This window comes from Anser cygnoides, chromosome 2, assembly GCF_040182565.1.
Source record: "Anser cygnoides isolate HZ-2024a breed goose chromosome 2, Taihu_goose_T2T_genome, whole genome shotgun sequence".
NCBI lineage: Eukaryota > Metazoa > Chordata > Aves > Anseriformes > Anatidae > Anser > Anser cygnoides.
The window spans coordinates 25,424,502-25,441,293 of NC_089874.1; the positions used below are offsets into that span (position 1 = coordinate 25,424,502).

Below are 16,792 nucleotides of genomic sequence, written 5' to 3' on the forward strand. Positions count from 1 at the left end.
TGGAAGAAATATACACAGTAGACCATTTTTGTTGCTAAACCCAGGAAGACACGGTAGTCTCCATTTCTATGAATGCCTGTACGATATATGGCTACTGATCTACACGCTGTGCATTCTCCCTGTTTCACTCCAGAAGACAGAAAGGTGATGTAAATTTAGGTTTTCCAAAGCCTTGCAAAAGAACACTTTTTTAGGCTTGTGAAAATGTTGGTGATCAGTATGATAGAAAAGCCATAATCATGCCCATTCAGCAAATTGCAATTAACCTATTTCAAAAGCTCAACAGTCTTTTTAAAGAGAACCTCCATTAAAAAGCTGAAAAGATAATACTGCAATATTTTGGTATAAATGATGTATTCTGGGATAAATGAGTTCTGCAACTGCGTAAATAATGCCATTTAAAGCTGGCATTTTCATACTTGAAAGATGAGCGATCAAAGTGGATGTATATTTATAAGAATTTAAAAAATAATAAAAGGGTCAATATTCAAATGAGACACATAATCCCATCATCAAAATGCTACCTAAAATCTAAGAAATATATTTGTACTGCACACAGGAGGAAAAAAAAGCCATCTGTTTCAAAAATTAGTTCTGCTGCTTTTAAATATTGACATCCCCTGCTCAGTTGCTTGCTGGAGTGGACTGTGCCCCAGTTAGGTTAAGCCATTACATGTTTACTCTTTTGGATATTGCCTGGGCTCTTTGCCACTCACATCAGGCTCTATAATTTTTATTTACACTTTCCAGAATACATTTAATAAAATCTACTATTTTATTATGCTTAGGAGCGAGACAGCACTTTAGTTCCAAGTTTCAATTTTCAATGTCATGTAACTTTTTAAAAACAATTAGCTTTTGGGATGATTTGTTGTCTGGCTTGCCATCATTCCCTTTCAATTTTTTCTTTTAACTTCAAAAAAGAAAACTTCTCAGACATTTTTAAGGCACAGATTTAAAACTAACTGCAGTTCTACATGTCTAACAATCCTCATCCATGTTACAAAATAATAATTCTGAACTTCCTGGTAAAAATGCAGTAGAATCTTTCATGGTATTTCTTTGCCACATATACACACATATGCGATTACACGTAACCAAACAGCTTAACAGAGCAGCTTATAAATAAGGACAATTACTTTGTCTTAGCAGTTCCATAATAAAAAATAAATAAATCTGTTTTCAAGCTTTGAGACTCAAGCCATAAAAGAACTAGCTCCAACAGGCACTTGACAGAAAACATTTTTACCTGGTCAAAAACATCGAAGCAGAATCTGTTAGCGTAATAGGCTGATCTTAATTTTGCAAGCTATTACCTAGCAATGTGGGCTGGTGTGTTTTAGGTTTATGGAAAAATAAAACTTGAAATTCCAAAAAACTATTCCAAGAGATAAAGGTATAGTATCACTGCTTTCCAAGAACCCAAGAAAGGTCTTGGATAATTTAGAGTGTAACACAGGTTAAACACCAGAATTTTTCAACTACTTGCAATTGTACAATCACGTAATTTGCTCAAAAGGAATTTGAAGTAATTATGAAGGAAAATTATGTGTAGCATCAGAACGTTATTAATAATGAGGTAATTAGCCCACTTAGTGGCAAATCCCATACCAGACCAATACGGCAGAGTGAGAAAGAAGAAAATGAGAAAAACAAGAAAGAAAAATTGTATTTGAGAAGACTCTGAAACATGCCACAAGCCACTTGTGGGCTGGATTATTCCAACACACATCTTCAGCTACTCTTCCTCTTGTAAGAGATTAACAGCTTTTGACCAAAATGGCTTCTGTTGGAGCTTAAAGTTGTGTACAAGGTAACCAGGCAATGATGACCCATTCCAGCTACATCCTGTTCCCTTTAGTACTTTGATGCCAAGATCAAACTAGAAGCAGATTGTCTGAAGTCAGTACATTTCACAGAAACCTAACCTCTATTATTAGAAGTACATCATTTTTGTTAACTGATAAAAAAGCATCCTGTACAAACCGTTATCAACAATACATATACCAAACTTCAGTAAAAAATTAACAGAGGACAGTTCAAGTGTCCTCTGATTTCAATGCTAGATTTTTGATCCCCCACCCACAAAACAATTTCCTATTTGTTTTTGTAAATTCTCTTATTTGCTGTACAAAATCCCTACCCGTGTTTCCACTTTCCACCTTCAAACTTTTGACTGTCACGTATCTCATGTAGCTTCAGCAGGCTCCAGTTGGTGTCCACTCTGCGTGAGTCACCTGGACTCTGTGGTCAACATGAGAGAGCAAGGAGTTTCCAGACGGCAATTTATTCTGCTCCAGGGTAGGTACAGAGGCTGAGTAGGACGAATTACTCTCAGAAAGCACATTCACTCTCTGCACTCAGCATGGAGAGAATATGCATGACTAGGTTGGAGTATGCATTTAATATTTGGATGGTTAAAGTTAGACGTCCGCTCACAATTCTTACCTTGCTTTCCTGTTCTATTTTTTTTTTTTTTTTAATTTGTGGCTATGTGTACCTTGTGTGTTTCCAACATGATATACTGGAGCAGAGACGTGAAAAGGAAGGAGAAAGTTTGGTTCCTCCCTTCGATACCACCCACCCCTTCGCAGAACCACCAGAACCAAAGAGTTACATCTATGTTTAAAGTGTCTCGGTAGCACCCAGAAGAGGCTACAGATCCAAAGCAGTAGCTAGGATTTCCAGTAGCTGCACGGAGCATCACACCAGGGAGAGGTAAATGTCCTAACTGGCAAAATGTGCAGCTACAGATCTTTATTCAAGTACCTGCCATGCAAAATCCATGCATTTTCATACCCTTTCTCTCAACTGTTGGATTTCTGCTTACCTTCTTTTTCTTAATCTCTCTGTTCTGAAGTCTATTGGTACTATAAGAAGTTTGGGAATCATTCCTGTCCCCAGAATATCAGATTTAATTATTGTTGCTCCTGTGACTTTCTGCCTTGACTATAAGAATTTCTTAAACCAATTATTGTAAGTTGCTTCAGACTACACAGTGAGTGTTCTCTTCCTTGTACTCCAGGAACAGCTACTTCATTGAAGGAGTTTGTGAGTTTTGTCTTTAAACCTTGTCCTGTTTGTTCATTTTATTATGAACAGTCATTGAAATTGTCCTTTATTACTGCTTTAATAAACTTAAACTTCTTGAAGAATTATGGGCTCAGCATTCTTTCACTGATCTAGAGGACATTTACGTTTGCTCCTTATGACGTAAGTTTTGTTTCTGTAGAACTAACTTGTCCACTCTGAACTTTGGGTTACTGGAAACCAAACAGTCTTTGATATGTATTTTCTTAAAAACATAGCAGTACCCTATTGGTTTGGGACATTCTATTATACTTAAAATGTCTTTTAAAGAGACTCCCTCATCAGTGTTATTCACCTATCTGGGTTTTATCTTTAGCCACAAATACTTTCATTTTCAATCAAATAGGTTACCTGACTGTCCTGTGCAACTCTCCTGCTATTGTACTGCTGTGGTCTGTTGGCTCTCCTACAGTTCAATTCCAAGTTCTTGGAATTCATATTTTTTCACTAGTGCATAAAGCTTTGCTTTTGGTTAACTGATGTCCCTGACAGATGTTTTAACTGGACCTAAGAAAATTAAAAAGCATTAAAAAACAAGGAGAGAAAAAACAAACAATAAGCAGCACAGATGTAAATAGTGCCAGTCAACTCTCTATCTTTTTTTAAATGAAGTTACAAACATAAAGGCAATGTGATGAATGGGACTCAGCGCAATGAAGAAATACAGGTATTCATTTCTCAAGAAGTACTGACTTGTCCAGGCCCTTCCAAGAATGCCGAGCCTAATGAGACATTTAATGCTGATTTACAGACTCGAGTCATTGATTCAAACCCATCGAGTTACGGGTATTATTACTTTGAACAAAACTTGTTGCTCAGCAGTTTACATAAGGCAGAGACAAACAGTAAGGCAACAAATTGATTAGAGATGTCTAAGAGGAAACCACAAAGATTGGTGGGTAGGCCTATCTCCATTATTGATCTAGAAGGTTATCTAAGGATAAACAACACACTAATTAAAATTGCAGATGCTGTTCAATCGCTATGTCATAAAGATGACAAATGTAAACAAAGTGTGATGCTAGATAAAATTAGCAAAACGAGACTCACTTTATGACCTACTGAGAAAATAGCTGAGAAAAATAATGCAGGGCTTTAACTTTCACTGTCTGGAAGAAACACAAAAATCAATATTAAAGGCTCTGGTGCTGTGCTAGCTAGTAACAAGCTAGACATAAACTTTCAATGCAATGTACAGCAATCAGAAAGCAGACAGAATTGTAGATAGAGAAGCATTTCCTCTTGAAGTAAGGAAATGTACATAGCATTTAAATGACTGTATCTGCAATGTAACCTGGAGTTCTGGTCTAAGTGCAACATTGTAAAAATTGCTTAGGTGACCACGCAGAGATAGGAATCAAGTATTTCAGAATGTACATACAAAGGCAGAGGAAATTGTCTGTGGTCCTCCTAGGGAATGTCACTAGGAGGAGTGAAACAGACCAAGAGAAACTCTCTGAGCCTGTATAAGTGAAAAAAACTCCTAATGAAACAATTCTTTTTATACCGCAGGACAGTTTGATAAAATCCATAGTTCTGACTTCTAAAATCTGATCAGTAAAGTCTCAAATGTGCATACTTGGTGGGACACCTCTGCACAGACTTCCTGTCCTAATATATATTTGTTCATTTTAGCATTAGGAATTTATCATTTGAACAACCAGAGCTGGTGTAAATTAACTTCACCTGCAGAAACTCAATCCTGAAATTTATAACTGCCTTTTTGAGTTGGCTGTAAGATGTGGATGCAATTCTCCCATTGCTGCTGAACATTAGGCTGCTCATATGGATGAACATTTAACTATGTACCTTTTTTTTTTTTTTTCAGAACATAAACACAAGAATAACCTGAGAATGTTCCTTTAACTGTAAGCTTCTGATTAACATATTCTGTATATGATGATCTACTACTGCTAGTCAGAGCACTTAAAGATCATAATCCTCTTTTCTGGAGAATGCCATCCAGCTATAATTTATTAAAGGGCTGTCATTTCTTATGAGACACATTGATATCCTAGACAGCCACAAGGGTTTTTCTAGGAAAATGATTTGATCACCACTGAGGGCAACTGAAAAGCAAAAAATCATGTATAATACAGAATACTGTAAGTCTGAATAATCTAACTTAATCTTTAACATGCAACATGCACACACACAAAAAATATCACAATGTATTTTTATCATGAGATGAGTAAAACCCAAAGCCCGAAGAATGACAGACAGGAGGAATCTTGTTAAGATTTAATAGAAGAGATACAATTTAGTTATGAGAAATCCACCATATTTTGCATGTTGGATTTTATTATAGCTCAGAATACTGTTGCTAGGGATTTTTAAGTTTGCTGTAAATAGAAGACTTTCATATCCTATATCTGTTTTTAATATCACGTGTTGTTTATTTTATTTTATTTTATTTTTAAATGTATGACTATGCATTCTAGCCAGCTAAAGATTTTCAATTTCTGTAGAAACATTCAAAGTCCTTTGTCATAATAAGTAAATGTTAAATGCAATATTCACTGGCTGCACAACCCTCCTTTTTCATGAGGAAGGGGCAGAGTGGGCAAAGCCCTCTAGGTTTGTTTCATTTCAGTGTTAGCTGTGTATCCAAACTGGTACTCCCCCAAACATCTAAGTACCGCCAGTACATTCCCAACTCCTACTGCCAAGTTAAAATGAAAACGGTCTTAGTTCAGAAATGATTGAGGTGGTTTGCTCTAATCAAATTAAACCAGCCAAATGTTCTTTTCAAAGGTAACTGTCTACTCTGCAGCTGTATGCAAAATACCACATCAAATGTGAAAAAAAAAATAGTGATAGAATTCTATCCTTACAGTAGAGCGCTGGCTCCACAGATGAAGAGAAACAAAAGCATCAGTGCAGCTAGGAATTACATTCACAGAAAGCTCCCAGAAATATGCTCACTTGAGAAACAATGAACAAAGTACTGAAATTTCCAGTTTATAATTAAATGATTTCAGAGAGAAGGGAATTCTCTGAAATTGTTAAACAGCAACCGCCACCTTGGGTGATTTATTGTAGTGACCATGCTTCAAACAGATATTAAATGCCTAGCCAAAACTTCACATGAGAGAGAAAAAACACCACATAGACTTTTCCATCCTATTTCTCACTTCCTTTCTCTGTCTCTATCACAACACGTAACATTTTGTACTGACTAATGTTGCAAAAGCCCAAACTTGATAGGTTTCATTTAAACTCAGTATGATTCATCTTTGTTAAAACTGAGTTTTCAGTCACTAAATATGGGAAATTCCTGCAAAGATCAATTCATATCTGAATTATTTTTTATTTTGTTTTGCTTAGAGAAGATCAGTTACCTGTTAGTGATCATCCAGAGTGATATCAGTGTTCATACGAATGCTTTTAAAACAGTATGTGACATTTTGCTGTTTGCAAATTGTTTTCTAGGTGTGTCATGGGAAATCCACCCCAAGGCAACTCTACCAATACCAGCAAATTGACATATTCCAGTACATTCTGTATTTACGTATCTGAAAACATCACTTGGTCCTAAAATTATGTGAGATGCTTCTTAGTGTAGAGATCCATCTTGTTCTAAAACCCTAAAAATACATCTGAAGCATAATATAGAAGTTTCTTATTACTCATATAGTACCTTCTTCATTCTGCCTATAGCTGACTTGTTAAAATTTTAAGGCCTGATTTTAAAAAGATTATTTAAAGGAATATTTCCTTGTGAACATTTTCTAAGGATGGAACAAATTTTCCAAGGATATGGGTAAATAAATAAACAGGAAAATTAATACAAAAGTTTGCATGCAATTGGTATTTTGAAACAGTTATGGAAGTCTACTGTCACATTTCCACTCTTTGATGACCTTCTCATCTAAACCCTCCCGAGAGAGGTTTCCCAAATGGAAAACATCAAAGTCCGTTATGTCACACCCCTTGGAAAATTCCAAAGCAGCTTGCTTATTAGTAACATGCTTTAGAGCTTAAAGATAGAGCTGTTAAATGCACTTGCAATTTAAAATATTTTTTTCAGAATATATGAAAAATACATGTAGAACTGATATATGAAGAGAATTTTCCTCTCTTTTGAATGAAAACATGTAGCTTGGTGACTTTTGTATACAGGCACAGTTATCTTATGATCATTTGTTAGATCATTAAGAATCCACTTGTTCAGCAAAACTGGAAAACAACTAGATTTCATACACAGCGTAAAACCCAAATGCTCTAATATACAGCTGCAATGTTTTGGAAGGTACAGCAACTTCTATGTTACTTTGAGTTATGAAGTTTTGTAAAACAATTTTAAAACTTCAGAGCAGAATTAAGTCAACTAAGAATTACTAAGCAACTCAAAGACAAATAACTTAAGCACTTGATGCCAAATTCATGTTGCTGTACAAAACATCTCTGCTGTTTCAGGATAATTATGTTATTTATTCTGCATGACTTTTTTTAACTTCCAAGAGAAAAAAAATCTCTAGAAATAATGCAGTATATGAAGAAGAATCAATAGGTATGACTTGTATTCTTATGTATACTGTCCCAGTCACCGCTTTGTGCCTGAACTCTATCCAGAAAAGCATTTTAATAATCAGTGCATATTTAATATCATATCTTTTTCTATTTGATAGTGTACTTACATATCTGTTAAACTTTGAACAATTACTTAAATCCCACTGGGAGTACCTGAGTGACTCACTTGGTACTTTGCTAAGTCACAGCCGACAGCCTACTCTCCTTCAAACGTCGGGAAAGGGCTCACTACTTGCACCCTCTTCCACATTTCAGCAGGCACCAGGGTATCACGACACAAACCTGAAAGTCCCAGGCAATCTACCTGGCCCCTGTTGTGGCCAGCACTGACTCCTGGACCCCACTCCAGGAACCCAGGGGATGGATGCCTCTATCTGGCGATAGCAGGCTGGCACCAGCAGCGGTTTTGGTGAGGTGCGATGGTTTTTCATCCTGGGCAGGACCCAGCAAGACTAGGTCTCCAGGAACATTACAGATACAACCCTCCACTGATTTAGAGAAGGAAGGGAGCGCTGTACATAATCTAAAATGACTAACATTTACTCACACAAAGACTGGAAACATGTTTTTTATAAAAAGCTTAGATTCAGAGTAAGATAAAATACTTTTTGAAGAAAGCTTGTATTCACTCCAGAGAATTTCCTAAGGCTTAAAAGGCTCTTCCATATTCAACCCTTCCTTCCTGACATGCTCTTATCTTGTCCTGTTTCTGGAAGGCCATGTGTTCAAACTAAATCATCACATCCATTACTAATAAACAATTCATATAGACAGGAAGAATATCACTGATTTTCCCTTATTCTGTGTACTGTAGGGCTGCAAACAGATGATGACAGGCCAGCATTCATGTGCAGCCGTTTCACAATGTCCTCTGCCAATTTAAGAAACTTCTCCAAATCCTACCTCCTGTCAAACCCTGTTCACTATCAGCCACATTGTTCCCCTTGCCCTCTTGCCATCGGAGAAGCCCTTTCCCCGGGTGAACCGTCCCTCTGTCTCCAGCACTGTCGCGGTGTCCTCCTCGCTGGGACAGGACAGTGCAGGGACATCTCTGGCTGCTCTCTAGCCTGGAAATGTCTCTCTCTCGCCAAGGCATTTCCCGTCTTCTCATCTTGCCTTGAAGACCATCCTGTTTGTGTTAGTCTGAAACTGAACTGAGGCTCATTCAGTTTTTCCTTCCCATTACTCATCCACCTCAGTTGAGACTAATCTGCTGCATTAATTCCTTTAACCTTGGCAATTTCTAAGTTTCCAGTTCTGTTTCTTTTGCTTCACCCCATCTCTGCATCTTATTTTACTCTTTCTGCATGCAAGATAAACCCTGTACCTAGCAATGTGAAAGTATCCACTTCTTTCTATCCTCGGGGCTGTCAGATGCCATAGGAGTGGTACTACACAAAAATAAATTGTATTGCATGCTGTTGATCTGTAGGAATGATGTCATACACTAAAAGTTTAACATTAGCTTGGCAGAAAAAGGAAGTAAGGAAGGAAGCAGAATTCACTGGAGACAAACATCCCCTAAAATAGAAGTATTACACTTCACGGGATGAAACATCTCAATGATTTTGAGAACATCATCCTTTCAACTTCTTAACAGCATGGTAATAAAGCCAGCAGCCAATATCAGCATTACCATAAACTGCAAAAAGAAACAAAATTAACTACTGAATTTTGAAATTCCTCTCCCACTGTATGTTCCGGTATGATTTCAGTTTGACAAACAAAAACAAGCCAAACAACTACAAGTTCAAATTGCCTTGCAAAAGCTTAGCTATGCATCGATGACTTCTTTCAGGTACGTTCTGAATGCTCTCTGCATCAGGTTAGATGGGGAATTTTAAGACACTGTTATGAAAAAGACACCTCCTATATTAGTATAATGCAATTTTAAGCACCAAGCCATTGCACACTTCTGGGAACATTGAGCAAGGTCAAGTGATGGTCTTTACATCTGGGCAAACAGGGATGGGGGTGTCAGGCATGCACCAGCCTTGTCCCTCCATGCTCATGTGTCCTTGCCAAGGGAAGCAGCCGATGGGCTCCATAAAGCACTCAAGTGCAAACCAAGAGGTAAGAGGCGTGGACCATGGACTGCAAACGTCAAGAAAAAGCAACGTGATGGTATTGCTGCACCACAGAGTGCTGTCTACACTGTCATTTATATTTCATTGGATGTAAAACAACATAAAAATTTGAACACGGGATAATTGTCCAATTACTCATAATTATCGGGTTTCCCACACACTTATCCATGTACTAAAAAGTCTGAGGAATGAAGTTACAGTCCCAGCTAGGTGGATCATTCTGTTGAACATAAATCAATTATCTGGGCCACCTATTCTGCAAGTTAACAGAAAGGAGAGAAATAAGATTTTGAATTCCTTCCTTATTATACGGCAATTGCGATCCTGAATGGCAAGATTTCTGACACTTACATTTGACATAACAGACCAGATTAGATTATATTCTAATAGACTATATTCAATATAGCTTTGGTTGTTTTGAAATAGAAGACTTACTAACCCACAGAAATACCAAGTTAGATTTATCAAAAAACAGAATAAAATAACCAAGAAGCAAAAACCATACAGCTTTGCAGGTTTGCTCTATTTGCTTATGGTTTAAAACTATTAAAACTGTTAAATATATGTGTGTGCGTGTGTTAGAAAATGAGCACTGCAAGAATTACAGTATTCTGTCTTGTATATCACCTTCCTAGGGTGCAAATTCATGGTTTGACGAATGATTAACATTAGGGGAAAATTATTCATCTGATTACCAGCAGGAGAGATATAAAACGAACACAATATATTACTGGATTTAGCAATATAATCACAAGAAAAAAATCTACAGATATATTACAGCAGGGAATACTCCCAGTTTTACACACAGGAATTTCCTGAATCTAATATGTCATTTATTCCTGGCAAAGCCTGTCCTTTGTCTACGTATATTTCATTTCTTCCCAAACAGAACAGAACTAAGCTACATAAGCGCCAGACCAATTTTTGCCAGACTTAACTACTGTATACAGTAAGGTTTTAATAAAGCATTACATCTTCCCATCTGAAAGGTGAGCTAGAGGAGCACCTTAATCATTCTCCTGGTTAGTAGGGACATTTCATGCAACATTCCTCATTTTAGAACAATTCACACAACCGTTTACTCTTGAAGAGTGGCTATTTTTTGCTTTGTTTTGTGAAGGTAAATGGAATAGCCTAAGGTGTCCTGACCTTTCTACAAGGGCAAATGTGAACAGGAGAATATTTTAAGTGCAAAGCGATCATCCTTTTTACTGTATTTTTCCCATGCCTTTCTGTATGCTATTTTTGACAGTCTTTCAAAAATTTTGGTCAGTCCACCAGGCCTTATTCACTTTACAGTTAACAGTCCAGAGACTTAGACTACCATCACTTTTCTGCTGAAGATTAGACTTCCTTTCACTTCTCACCTCGCACCTCTTTCTGCTTTATTCTGCCATCAGGTCTTATCTAACTTCATTATCTAATTCCTGTAAAAGCAACTGTGCTGTGACAAATGCATCACCGCATGGTATGAATATGGAAACAAGAGACTTGGATAGAAGGGACGAGGAACAAAACCTCTCATAATTAGCAAGAAGTAGCATGGAAAAATATGACAATTTTTCTGTTTAAAATTATTCTATGCTATTTAGACATTTCTACTTTATGGAGAAAATTCCTTTCCATCCCCAGTGCCAAGCACTAGAAACCAGTTTTGACACTAAGCACTTCTCAGGATTTTAAAGGAAGGGACTCTAAGGCTGCCATGCCAATCCCAGGCTGCAGTCGCTCAGCTGGTCCTGTGTCGAGGCTCCGTGACCAACAAAACCATGGAGCTACATCTTTACCTAGCAAGTGCTGGGTCTTCTCCTTCCCAAACTGTTCTTCACGTTCAGCACCACTTCACGCAGACAGAACAGCTCTGGGCTGAGCTCCTTATGGTCTTCCCTGGCTAGCCCAACCCTACCATCTGCATTGGGCATGACAAGACGTGGCCTGTGGCTTCTGCTGCTGCTGTCAGCTGATGCCAGAGCACCACAACCACGCTTGCTCAGCAGCACAGGTCATATGCGGCTCAACTGCATGCAGTGTGTCTAAATTTTGACTCACAGAATGACTGTTGGTTTGCATTGAACGACTCATGGATCACACACGCCTTACTCAGAGATAACAGATTTGACATGAGATTTGCATTGCTCACTCATTTGTCTCGGGCTACTTGCCTGTAAAATTCAGAAGATAGCTAGATGTCCCCTTCGCAAAAAATCTGACCTCAAATATTTGCGTGGCTATCCCAGTGCTCTGAAAATGTTGTACCTTCTAATCCAGTATGCAGACAATGCATTTGCCATTATTTTTACTTACTAACCTGGCCACGATACCAGTTTCCAGACTGCATGCACAAACAATGAACATTTTTGTGAGCAAAATATGTTCCGACATTTAGTACCGCTAGGTCAGCTGCATAAAACTGCAGATCTTCATTTATAGTATTTCCTTCTCTGAATATATTTACATAACATAAAAATAGACCTTTAATCTCAGTAGATTACAAACTCTTCTACCATCTTCTGTAATGGATCTGAGGCATTCAAGTATTTTCAAATAATCTCTCATTACAAGGACACGATTTCAACCACTCCAAAGTGCTACTCAGAGCTTCATCTGCTCTACAGATTAAAAATATGCACAACAGAGGTGACTTTTAAAATAGCATTCCTCCTGTTTCAGAAGAGTGTTTGAAACTGCTTCTTACATTCCCCTGCTTGTTTGTGGAAGTAGGTGTGCAGCCAATGTCCCAAACACCCCGACACATCACATCCCGAGCCCTTGTGTCTGAAATGCGACTTGGGGCAAAAGCCAATTATTCCCAAACAAAGGCTTATGATTTTCAAGTATGTAAATGTCTAAACCTGGGCACCTAAACCCATACTTACTCACCAAAATTATTGAACTGGATTTCAGAGATTTTAGGAACTCTCAATTATCTCTATTGCCAAGAAAGGAGATTGGGTGTGCTCCTCTGTAAACCAAGTCACCTGATTCAGTGACCAGATGTGATACGTTGCCCACACTTGGATGCACGCACTTTTGAAATTTATGCCCCTGGCATCACTAGGTGCCAGCCAGAATAATGGTTATTGACCAAATTGGCTGCTGGAGGTTTCCAGCTACAGCAAGGTGAGAGCTCGTGGCAGGGCCAGCCTTAACACTGGGAGAACCTGCCCAGGAACACGGGGCATTTATTCAGGGTTATGCTACCAGCAGGAGGGAAATCCTGCTGTCATTGTCACCGTTTAGAGAGTAAGGCCTGCCTTTTGTCCTTCCGCACTCTTGGTAGCACCATCAGCAGCACTTGGTGAAGTTACTAACAGTCAGACAGCATTCAGTTGTGAGACCTCCTGAAAGCTTGAAGTCTTAGGCCCTTGCGTCTCTTTAATGTAATAATCAACAACCTCCATAAAAGCATCTAAAAAGGTGAAATGCACAATCCACTAACACTCTCATAATCATTGCCGTTTTGATAATGAATAGGGCTGCTAAAGATCAGCTGCAGCTGGCAGAGCTAATACCTGGGACAAAAAGAGTCGTCGGTTTTTTCATTCTCCCTCACGCCTGAGGAAATAGTGTATGTGTGGCTCCTTGCCCATCCACCCAAGCACTTAAGTCACACACCTATGCCTCTGGAGATGGGTGTTTGTGTGTGTGGGAGGCAATGCACAGGGATGAGGTGAGGTCTGGCAGGCAGCACCACGGCCTGCTGAAACCTCAAACCGCACGTTGTGTACACGTCTGAGCGCTTGCTCCATCCACAAACCCAAACTGGTGCCCAGTCCATGTATGTACCCCAACTCGCCTCACGCACACAGCGACACGGGGACCCCGCTGGGCAGGCCGCGTGCCCCGCTCCCTCACCTGACCACGTTGGGGTGCTCGAACGTCTCCAGGTGCCTCAGAACTGCCACCTCTCGGATGGTGGACAGCGGCATCCCCTCCTCGCTGGTCTGCACCCGCACCCGCTTCAGCGCCACGAAGCGGCCTCCATTCTTCAAGTCCCGGGCTTTGAACACCTTCCCGTAGGCTCCTTCACCGATCTCGGCCACACACTCATACTGCTGGTCAGCCAGGTTTGTGCTGTCCTTATCCATGCTGCCGCTGCTCCTCTTCCTCCCGTGCCCAGGGTGCCTCGGGGCGGCACTCCGTCCCTGCTGGCTTTCTGAAGGCTATAGCACTTGGCTCGCGCTGCGGGTCTGCCACGCACCTGGTAGCCCTGCCACGTGGGCAGGAGGAAGGTCTCGGCCCCCTGGTCCTGTTCCTCTGCTGCACGGACCCCGACGTGCCTCCTCTTGCGGCTGCCAGAAATTATCATACAGTCTTTGGGAGCATTGTCTGGGTGAGGCCAGTTAGATCTGGAGGAGCAACCAAGCAACAAAGGGGAGTTAGTGTTGCCGTTGTGCTTTAGTTTACCTCATCACTTCACACGGTTTAAAAACAGACAAAATTAAGCTAATGAAGTAGACAACTACATGCACAGCAAAAAACGTGGTGCAAAGGAAGATGTGAACCACCAGGCTGCCAAGGGGCTGACATCGCTGCACGGCTGATACTATGCTGGGTAGTTATCGTGCTCTGCCCAGAAAGCTACAACGCACAGCCACAGAGCAACCACGTGCTCTGGGATTTTCCTGAGCAAAGGGTTGAATGCGGCCCTGGGGGACACCGAGGAGGTGGATGGGGGAGTTACCTACACACATGTGACAGCAAGCTATGTCCAGCAGCGTATGGCAGGAATGTGGGACTCCAAGGTTTCTTGGACATCGCATAGAGGAGTCCTTGAAATACATCCCGTGCCATGTTACTGTGACTTATTGTAAGTGATAGCCCTGAGAGGTTCCAGCCTTGATCTGCTCTCCGCTGTGCTAAGCACCGCATGAAGACATTGCAAGAGACAAGTTCCTGCCTCGTGGGAGGAGAAATACGTACATATATAACACGATACTAACATGTTTCCGAGCATTGTATGCTACGGTACATTCATGAAACTTGTGATCACGCAAGGGATTTAGCTGTGGATGCTGCTGCCATGGGACACACAAGTGGCAGTTCCTTGCTGATCGCTGTGGGGCTGGGTGCGTGATGGAAGATGGTCTTCAGGAACAGCATGGTCTCATGGTCTGCTGCCTAGTGCACGAGGCGGGAGGGCAGAACCGCTTCCCTCTGCATCCAGATTCATCCACGCATCTACACCACGACTGGGGGCAAACCCTCTCCCCTCACAGCAGCTCCATGTCAGCGCTCTCCTTTATTCCTTGCCTCTTTTTAATATATTTATATCGGCACTTTGAGGGCTGCAACCCTCCCCTACACCCTATTTTACCGTGCTAGGATCAAAGTCCCCCGGACACCTCAGCCGGCCATCCCCTACCTTGAACCTACAGCTATTTTCGCTCATTTTTTTCACCTTCACGCCGATCTTGCACATTTCAGAAGCCACCGAGCACTAACCCAGGACAGCCCCCCGTGCCCTCCTCCGCACCCTGCGGCGTGCCCTGCCCCGCGGCCTCCGGAGCACCCCCGCTCCCCGGGCGCTGCCCCCCGGCGAGGGGACACCTGCCCGCGACCCCCGGCCCCCGGCCCCGGCCCGGCCGCGCCCCGCCGCCGCCACGAGGCGCCCCCCGGCGGCGGGCACCGCGTCGCGCGTGTGCGTGGCCGCGGGGGTGGCGGGCCTGGCTCCGGGCGGCCGCGGAGCCCGCTGCAAAGTTACCGCTCGTGTCCCCCCCCACGGAGGGGCCCCCCGCCTCACCTCCGTCCCCTTCCCCTGCTCCGCACCCCCGGCCGCGACACGCAGCTCGCCCTCCGCGGCCGCCCCACACGCGGCGGGGACACGCGGGGGAGCCGCGTCCCGACGCTTCCCCCCCCCCCCCCCCCGGGGGAGAGGGCTGCGCTTCTCGGGGGGGGGACAAGGGGACCCCCCCCACACCCCGGCTCCCCGGGTGGGCAGCCCCCCGTCCCCGCCGGCCCCCCACACCGGCCCCCTTGGGGGGGAGAGGGGGGGTTTGGCGACCCACGGTCCCCGAAAGGAGGCGTCCGTGGGGGGGCGAGGGGGGGCGCGGCGTGGGGGCCGGGGCGCCGGGCCGGCCGTGCGGAGCACATGGGCGCCCCGCGTTACCTGCTGTGCGCCACGGCCGCCTCCACCGCCACCAGCTCCCCAAATAATCCTCAGCCCTTGGGGGGGGGGGGGGGGGGGTTGGAAGGGGGTGGCTGGGAAGGGAGGGGGTGAGTCCTCCCTAAAACAAACCTCCCATTGAGCGAGGCGGGGTGGAGAGCCGGCCCGGGGTCTGCCCCTTCACATGGCGATGTCTCCGGCAGGTCCCGGCAGCGGCCGCCCGGGCCACACAGGTAGCTGCTGCTGCTGCTGCTGCTGCTCCTGCCGCTGCTGCTGCTGCTGGTGTTGCTGCTGCTGCTGCTGCTGCTGCTCCGCCGCCCGGCCGCCCTCGGCTCGCATCCTCCCGCCGCCGCCGGGCTGCACCTTGGCGCAGAAGGCAGCTCCCACTCGTCCCCCAGCCCTCTCCTCCCGCCCCCACGCTGCTCGGGGAAAACGAAAACGCCGAAGAAAAAAAAAAAAAAAAAAATTAAAAAATAAACGCGGCCGGCGGCCCCCGGGGAGCCGCCGCCGCTGCTGCGACGCGCCCGCAGCCGCCCCGCCGCGGGGCTCGGGCACCGGCCTCGGGCTGCCGTGCCCCGGCTGCGCTGCTCGCCCCGCTCGCTCTGCCGGCCTCCGCTCAGCCTGCGAGCATAGCGGCAGCTTGCTTTTTTTTTTTTTTTTTTTCCCTTTCCCCTCTCCTCAACTTTTTTTTTTTTTTTTTTTTTTTTCCCTTGCTTTCCCACGCTGGCTGAATGTGACTTGACCCCGTTTCAAAAAAAGTTTGACATAGTGCTTCAACATTTCCGCATTCCTCCCCGACTACAAAGGCTGCAGCCGCCTCCTTCTGCTTTCTGTCTCTGCTCTCTGTCTTCACACTCAATGAAATCCTTCATGTGCCTCTGCCAAAGGCGGCCGCATACCGCAAGGGTCGCCGCGAGCGCCGCGGCCGGGCCCGGCCCCGAGCGAGGCGCCCCGGGGGGTCCCGGCCCGGCCCCGC

The 16,792-nt window shown here is 43.4% G+C and overlaps 1 protein-coding gene across 3 annotated transcripts in view; it reads right to left on the reverse strand.

Annotated features, from left to right (window-relative positions):
• CDK6 (cyclin dependent kinase 6) overlaps positions 1-16,481 on the reverse strand; it is a 142,177-nt gene extending 125,696 nt beyond the window's left edge. The window contains exons 1-2 of one of the 3 annotated variants that reach the window (XM_066991721.1): positions 15,949-16,481; positions 13,566-14,059 (exon numbers count right to left, since the gene is read on the reverse strand). In XM_066991721.1, coding sequence (XP_066847822.1) covers positions 13,566-13,798 — 233 coding nt within the window. In that variant the 5' untranslated portion in view covers positions 13,799-14,059; positions 15,949-16,481. Of the gene's footprint in view, positions 1-13,565; positions 14,060-15,819; positions 15,891-15,948 lie in introns of those variants that run through there. The other 2 variants (XM_066991718.1, XM_066991720.1) reach the window with 2 other exon arrangements.
• Positions 16,482-16,792: the final 311 nt, after the last annotated feature.